The following is an 8,470-nucleotide window of genomic DNA, read 5'->3' as shown; positions in this document are numbered from 1 at the left end:
CAAGACCTCTCTGGACCTGTTAGTGATGCCCCGTTGATGCATGACAGGGTGCAGTTGGCTCTGCCAATTGCTTCATCGCATTGGCGACTCATATTCATCCTGGAGTCAACCCTGACTCCAAGATCCCTCTCTGCCTCTGTGCTGCCGAGAGGGTCAGCCCCTAACCTATAACCGTAATGCTGTAGTAATGCAGCTCTACTGCTTCTGGTTCTAGAACTAGTGCACACAGAGGCAGCTTGAGGTATCCCTGCATAGCTGCACAGAAATACCCAGAGCTTAGAACTGATTTTCAGGCACCTTAAATCTTGTCATCACTAAGAAAAAAGGCATGTTAACTTACTAACATAAGGGGCACCAGGTAGGGAATGGCCATAGATGTTTACAAATGGGTCCTGGCATGGGCGACTAGTGCCGCCTTAGGGAGGGGCCAGTGACCAGGGGGTCCCCCTGCGGCCAGAGGGGGGGTCCCCCTGCAGCTGTTCTCAATGACTGGGTGGGATCCCTCGTGGCCAATCACAAGGCAGCCAATCGCTGCAGCCACTTCCTAACCTTGCAGGGAGGGCACTGGTTCTCCTGTCTCCCCCCGCCCGTCACCTAAGCAGTGAGCACGGCTGGTCAGGGGGTGTATTGGTGCTCTCAGGGGATGCATATGCACCCCAGTGCACCCCCTACACATCGCCACTGGGTCCTGGTCTGAAAAAGATTGAGAACCGGTGCTCTAGGCCAGTGGCTTCCAAAGTGGGGTGCACACACCCCCTGGGGGTGCGCAAAGAAAATATTAGAACTTGTATTTTTATTTTTTATCTAAAAAAATAAGAAAGAAATTAAGCTTTACTAATATTTAATATACAGATTGACACTGGCGGCCTCAATCAGTCTGTATGTTGGACGGTCACGTGTCACGTACAGTACGTGAGGTATCCTGAGGGAAGAAGCGTTCGTTCACTTTTAGCATATTGCGACGTATTGCAGTTTAAGTGTGCCCGGTTAAGTGGATTTACAGATTATATTATCTAGTTTTAACTAAACTAACCCTCACAAAATGGACAAGTGGCTTAAAAAGATTCCTGCAAAGAACCCGTGGATTGAAGATAATACTAATAATGTGAGCACAAGCAAACAACAAGAAAATGGCAGAGCTGACACTTCTCCTACTCCTAGTACGAGCTCTTCATCAGCCACATTACGAGGTAAAAACAATGACGATTTAATTTCTTTTTTTTGTGTATGTTTTATAATGTACATAATATATTAGTACAGTAATACATGTATATAATTTAGAAATAAATAAATATACATATATTGGGGGTGCATGCTCAAAATTTTTTTACTGATAGGGGTGCACGATCAAAAAAGTTTGGAGACCACTGCTCTAGGCCAGCGCTTCTCAAGCCTTTTCTTTGCACCTTACATCCCACTAACCATTTTGTCAAAAAATCCTGGTCTCACCACGATAAAAACAAAACCCCACAAAACTGCACTGTTGGAGATATCTCTTGGTTCATCAGTTTGAAGGGGAAACAACTGACTTTTTTTCCACCGGGCAACGAGGTGGAGTGCCCGCCGCGAGAAGCGGGGAGGGCCGTGGGCAGGGAGGGCCGGCCTCGCGGGGGAAGCCGGGGGTGGAAGTGGTCAGCCCTGTCCCGTCCAGCCACTGGAGCCCCCGCCTCCCCGTGGGGGCTGCCTGGTCTTGACAGGGGAAAAGAGCCCCCAAACGGAGCTGGAAAGAAAGAAAACCGACGAAGAAAAATCCCGCGGGGGAAGCGAGAGAGAGGGGCTGCCCTTCCAGCGTGGAAACGAAAGTGAAAGGCGGCGGCTGAGGAGACGCCGGCCGGGGGGCGGGTGTGGCGGGGCGCGGGCGACACCCGCGTGCGGACAGGAGCCTGGCGGGGCGGCAGAGGCGCTTTGTGAGCTCACGGCGCCGTCACAGAGCCGCTCCCGGCCGCGCTGCCCCGTGCCCCGTGCCCATGCCCAGGCCCATGCCCGCCGGGACCGGGCTGCAGCCGCTGCTGGCGGGGCAGGCGCCGACGCCGACTCCGGGCGGGATGCGGTGCTGCCTGCCCGGGCTGGCCTTCGTCCCCGCGCTGCTCGTCAGCTGGTCCTCGGCCGCCTTCATCGTGTCCTACGTGATCGCCGTGCTGGAGGGCCACGTCGAGCCGCTGGTGCCCTACATCAGGTGAGCCGGGCCCGCACCGCACGTGCCAGGCCGCCGCGGCGGCGCTGCTGGGCCGGACCGCGGGCCTGCGCCGCTCCGCGCCCGGACTCGTCAGTGGCAGCGCCTCGCCGCTCCCCTGCTCCCGGGGCCGCCAGCTCCGCGTGCGGCGCCCGGCAGAGCGGCCTGGGGCAGAGAGCAGAGCAGCAGATCGGACAACAGCAGAAAGCAGGGCAGAGAACAGCTAGGGGGCACAAAGAGTGGCAGATCTGGTGGGCAGAAAGAGCGGCGGACTGGACAGGGGCAGAAAGCAGAGCAGCGGATAGATAGGGCAGCGGAAGGGGATCTCGGGGAGGGCACAGGTTTAATTGGCAGCTTGTCTTGCCAAATAGGTTGGCCCTCACCGTGTTAGATCCCGGATTTAGCTAATCCTACAAGTGATAAGCAGGTTTTAATCAGGGTTTTTGCTTATCTCTTTCTCTGCTAATTGGGATTTTCAAGGTGGGGAATGTGTCAATCACATCAGCAAAGGATGTGCAGGAGCTTCTCTGGGGAAGCAGGGCTGATCTGCCCCTAACTATTATTGTCCTTTGTTTTCTGTAACATTACTATTCATGTGCAATAGTATAAACACTACTGTTAGTTTTGACGGTCCATATTTAGCATTGACTCTCTACTGGAACAGCAGAGGATTATGCTTTGGCCTCTGGTGGATTAAATGACCCACAAAAGAGAAAAATGGCTCTATGCCTTTTTGGGTTTTTTTCTTTATGATGTGTAAAAAGGACCTAAAAGTTGTAGCAGGTAGTGCATACGTAAAGGTTTATTTTTGCCTTTTTTAAAGTTGTGCTCAGATTGGAAGATCCTGGTCCCAATCCTGCAAACGTGTGAAAATCCTCATGTTCATAATGACTCCCCACACCTTTTCTCATATGCATAAGTGGAAGCCATGGTCATGCCCAGAACACTACTACAAGTTGATAACGTGATTGAATCTAGAGTGTAAGAGTTGAGGACCTACTGCCTTTCCCAGCCAATCAGGCAGCACAGAGGTATAGCTGACCTGGCAGTCCAAACTCTAGAGGCACCTAACTCCTGTAAATAAATTTCATCTTGCATTTTCAAGTTGTGAAGAATCTCGTGTGTGTTTTAGTGGCAGACAGAAAGTTAGACTAGGAAGAGAAACAGTTTTTCAAGTGAATTCTTCATATCTAATATTTATTTCATAAAGAATTAATGAAGAAGATTCCTACAACTGTATTTTTCTCAGACTGTGATTCCAATTAATCAGAAAGCCACTTTTCTGCTACACTTGTATTTGCAAAAAGAGATGCTATCATTCCTGGCAAAGGCTATGCTCTGGCTTCAGACTTATGAGCACCACAACTGTCCACAATCCAAAGCAGGTGTGACTCTCCTGTCCTCTTCTGTCCTACCCTACTCTGGGCACCCCCTTACATCCTGTGCTCAGTGCCCTATGCCTCCCATTTCCCCCTTTCCAGTAGGGGTTGCCTCTGGGCATAGGAAGGGGGGACCCATCCACCACTGCCGCCATCCCTGGGTGACATGGGGTGGGAAAAGCCCCAGAGCTGCTCCAGCTGGGGGCTGTGGTGTGTGGTTGCACATGGTGCCAGGCTCAACCAGGGACAGCCGCTTGCAGGTCCCCCTTCCCAGCATGTGCACCCTGCCTGGTCCCCTCGTGTTTCCATATTGGCTAGGAGTAGGCGCTGGAAGTGGGGACCGTCCATTGATGCCACCTTCCCCAGCTCAGCCTGGCACCCTGTGTAGCTTCTTGCACCTAGAGCACCTAGGGCAGTGTTCCCCAAATTTTTCCTTGGCATGAACCCATTTATGACCCCATTTCCTCACCATGGCCCCTCACTCCCAACTCACAGCCCACCCCCTCCAGGTGTCCCTTACTCCCAATCCACAGACCCCCACACTCCCCAAGTGCCCCAGTGCCAGGGCCTGCAGCCCTCTGCCCCCCAACCCCAGCAGCTCCTGAGATCTGGCTGCTGCACACAGGAAGCAGCAGCTACTGGGGCTGGAGCATGGAGCCCATATCCTGCCCCCACCATGGGCAGCAGGGCCAGAGTGGAGCCCATGGTTGGGGGGAGGGGGGCGGGGATGCAGGCTGTCCACAGGGGGCTTGCAGCTCCCCACCCTGCTGTCCTTTCCCTGAGCCTCTGCAGCCAAGCGGACAGGACGTGGTGCAGGAGCTGTCCCGTGACTCCATCTGCTGATGTTGCAAACCCATTTGGGGCCATGACCCACAGTTTGGGAACTGCTGACCTTGGCACACAGAACAAGAAGCAGGAACCTAGCCGCTGTTGCTGCTGCCACCAAACCCAGCACTCCATGTAGCTGCTCCCTACTGAAGCAGAGTACAAGTGACCTGTGGCTTCCCCGACCCCAGGATCAGCCAAGGACAACAGCTGTAGCAGGCGGGGCCCCCTTTCCTTATCTGCTTTCTGCTTGTTGTTCTTGGGTATCCCCTGCTAGGCAAGAGGGTGAACTAGACTGTTGAAGCAGTGGGAGGGTGTGGGAGGGCAGATATGTGACCATGTCACTTCACCCCGTTGCATCCCCCCAGAGTGATAACATCAAAAAAGTGAGCTGGACAGGGGCTGTTTTGTTGTTCTGTTTTTAAATTACCAATAGTATGTGAAATTCAGAATGCAGTGGAGCCCTGTCCTTTTACTGGGGCTTCTAGGAACTACTCCAAGTCAAGTAATGCATAAAAATTTAAGGTGAGAGAGGACATATATTCACCATTTAAAGCACATTTTTAATGCATTTACACCTATTTAGTCAATGACTAACGCTTTGAATTAGGAAAACCTCAGATCATTTTTAGATGCAAACATTGCACTGTTTTAACTATACCAGTTGTATTTAAAGTGATTCCACCAGCATGTGCACAGTACAACTCATGTAGTGTTTATAAACCTGAATGGATTAAGAGATTAACCTATATGATAAAACTGCTTCTACACTAGAGGTTTGTCTGCACTGCATATCCCTGGTGGGGAGACAGCTTATTCTGTGAAGAGTCCTTTTGCTGGTCAGAACTTAAACTGGTTCATCAGATAGACTACCAGCAGAGAACTTCTTTGCCAATATGTTTACATCCGCAGTATGGTATTGAGAATATAGTTGGGCCCGTTAGAAGTCTGGGTTTTTTCACACTCCTAACCAAGAACCTATGCTGGCAAGAGTGTAGACCAGGGATGTTCAACCACTGGTTTGTGGGCCAAATCCAGTCTCCAGTGCCATGTCACCTGGCCTGCAAATCTTCCCAATTTGGCAGTGAGGTACTGGTGGCACCAACTCCCGTGCTGCCAAATTTCCAGACCTGTGGGGAGCCCGCAGGCTGGATAGAGTGGCCCTGTATATTGCACTGGGTGCACAGGACAGTTCAGGGTCCAATCCCAGCAGGTGGGGAAAGTGTGGAGCCTGATCCTGGCAGGTGGGAGCAGTGTAAGGCTGGCTGGGCAGAGGCAGCATGGGCCCCAGTCCTGGTGTGCCTGACCCGATCTGGCCCACCAACAGACCCCATCCTATTCATTTGACCTGTGGGGCCAAAAGACTGAGCATCACTGGTATAGAACAGTGGTTCTCAAGCGGCGTGCCACAGAGCTGTGACACCCTTTCAAGGGTGCTGTGATGCCAGCACTGCTGGCACCCCAACCCATTAAAACTGATCTGTGGGCCTCATGGAGCCTGACCAGGAAACAGCTAGTGCAAGAGCAGACACTCCTGCCTGCATTAGGTTTATTCAGTAAACTTCCTGCCACAGCCCTTTCCAATCCGGTCCTGCATCCTCCTTCTCAAAACAAAGATATGCAGAACAGTTCCACTTGTTTTTTGTGCCTGGTTGCTCCAATACCTCTGGATAGAACAGTCCCGTGCGCTTCTGTTTCCAGGGGGAGCTTGCAGAGGTGAACAAGAAAGGGCTGTGGCAGGAGGTTTGTCAGATAGGAGTGCTGCAGCTGCTTCCTGGTCAGACTTCATACAAGACATGCAGGGCACTTTCACCTGGCTGTGGGGGGATGAAGGGGGGTGGGGGAAGCACCCCGGTTGAGATCTACTGATTGGTTTTCCAATAGGGTGCCACTAAATTCTGAAAAAGTTATGGAGGGGTGTCTTTAAATCTAAAAAGGTGAACAACTCCTGGTGTAGAGCAAGTATAAAAGTTGAGCAGGTGCAAACCTTTGGTTCAACTTGCATTCCTAAATGATACAGTTATACTATTAAGAAAGTGCCCACATTAAAAATCAAGTATTCTTATTCTCTCTCAATTAAGGTGTTAAAACCTACTCCCAATAAAACCTGAGAGGGAAAAATTGTTGAATTCTCAAGCTAGGTAAAACGAAGCAGGAAAAATTGGAAAAATATAAATAATCATCATTAAAAAAATTCTGAGCCCTCTTTAGAAGCTCAGAGACGCAAGCTTAATGTGTTTTAAATACTTTGCAAGTTGCCTGTAAGATTTTTGTCACAAAATACTACTAAATAAAATTAGCATTATATCTAAATTAATCCATAAATGAGTGATAACGAAAAGAAAAGGGGGAAGGGCAGAGGCTGCAGGGGTGGGCAGACATGGGGAGCAAGTGGTGGGGCAGGGGTCAAACCACTTGGCTCTCTCCTGCCACTGTTTTCCTGGGGGGTGGGACAAATTTAAAATGACCCTTCAATAATTAGATTCTAGCCATGGAGAATTATAACAAATGTATAGTTTTCATGTGTAGAATCTAATTATTGAGGGGAAATATGGTGAATTAGAAAACTGATAGAGCCTGTAATACTCATGATATGATTCTTGCTATGCAATTATAATACATTCTTATATTCTTTAATAATATAGTTCATTCCTGTTGTCTGGGCATGTCTACATGTGCCCCTGACTGCACAGTCCTGGCAGGTACTGAGCAGTTCCAGTGGTGCACGGTTATTTTTAGTCGCTATGCTGCCATAGCAATGAGCTATGGCCAAATAGCTCATCACTACAATGACAGTGGTGGTGTCACATTTGATGCCCGCTGATGCTACATTGCTGTAGCAATGAGCTATGCCACCATAGCTCATCACTACAGCGATGTAGCATCTCGTATAGACGTGCCCTCTAAGTAGCTAAATCATGGGATTAAAGACATTAATTAGCAGAAATTATTAAGAATGGTAGTGTGAGAGTGATGTTGTATCTATGATGGACTGGAAACTATGTAAGAGGCAAAGATTCCTTAGAGTGATATCCTTTATTGGACCAATTGCATAATTGGGATAGTGTCAGACAAGCAATAAAAGATATTACCCTAAGAAATCCTTGCCTGTTGCATGATTAAAAAGAAAGAGGAAGAACGTTGCAAGATTTCCGTTGTGCAGTATGTCAAACATGGTTCAGTTGCAGGATATTAAGAAATGAAATCAATTTCTAGCAAGGAGAGTTCCAGTTAGATTAAGGCATTGGAAATTTTAATTCAAGTTTGCAGTTATGTTCATTTTGATTCTCCACACATGCCCAATCACATCTTTTCCAGTTCTCTTTTTTTATGGCTGTTTTTTTTAAAGTGGGATATGCATGCCTCTGAAAGTACTTTTCAAGTATACAAGAGACAAAGGCATGAGAAAGCAGAAGGGAAAGCAGAAATATAAGTGAAGGAAAAAGAGGAAAAATTACTAAGAACAACTCTGCAGTATTTCTTAGGTCATTTGAGAGATTACAGTGTAATTGTAATGATGTGTTATGTTTTAATTATCCATAACAGAAGTATAGACATATATAGAACTGTTCCTTCAAAAGGGGCATGCATCCCACAAATGATGAGAGCTACTGGTTTATGATGTAACCATTATCACATTAAGCCAGAGTCTTTGCCTACACTGATTACAAAAATTATTAAAAAAATTAAATAAACTCTTTACAAAAAGTACTTTGTGGGAAAATCCCCCACTATCAGTGTTTTATGTATATGGGACCTAAAACAGAGATTGTGTATGCGAGGGTGAGTTCTTTTCCTTACCTTTTTCAGCATCCAAGATGATCTTTACAGACTTTGAAATCACGCAGTAGGTTGCACTGGATTGAAGCTTTGAATGGCTTTTTTTTTTTTTTACTTGGTGGCTTGAATTGTAATGATACAGTCCTCGGGATATTTTTTGCAATAAGATTGCAGTTAGTTGTACTTTTAGAACAACGAATGACATTGTTTGAGATACACAACATGCCAACTTAAGATACGCTTTAGGATTTCAGTTTAATTGTACTGTAGACATTAAGCCATTTTAAGACAGTGAGTGTTTCAGATCTTAAAT

At 48.1% G+C, this 8,470-nt stretch overlaps 1 protein-coding gene across 1 annotated transcript in view; it reads left to right on the top strand.

Moving 5' to 3' along the window:
* Positions 1 to 1,293: 1,293 nt before the first annotated feature.
* Positions 1,294 to 8,470, top strand: part of DRAM1 (DNA damage regulated autophagy modulator 1) — a 29,637-nt gene continuing 22,460 nt past the window's right edge. Inside the window, exon 1 of the mRNA XM_090043238.1 lies at positions 1,294 to 2,176. Within this exon, the coding sequence (XP_089899364.1) occupies positions 1,968 to 2,176 (209 nt within the window). The 5' untranslated portion in view covers positions 1,294 to 1,967. The remainder of the gene's footprint in view (positions 2,177 to 8,470) is intronic.

The sequence above is a fragment of the Crocodylus siamensis genome, chromosome 4, assembly GCF_052110815.1.
Source record: "Crocodylus siamensis isolate JL-2025a chromosome 4, ASM5211081v1, whole genome shotgun sequence".
NCBI classification, from domain to species: Eukaryota; Metazoa; Chordata; order Crocodylia; family Crocodylidae; genus Crocodylus; species Crocodylus siamensis.
Note: the sequence above shows the minus strand (reverse complement) of the source record. Positions and strands in the feature narration are given on the sequence as shown.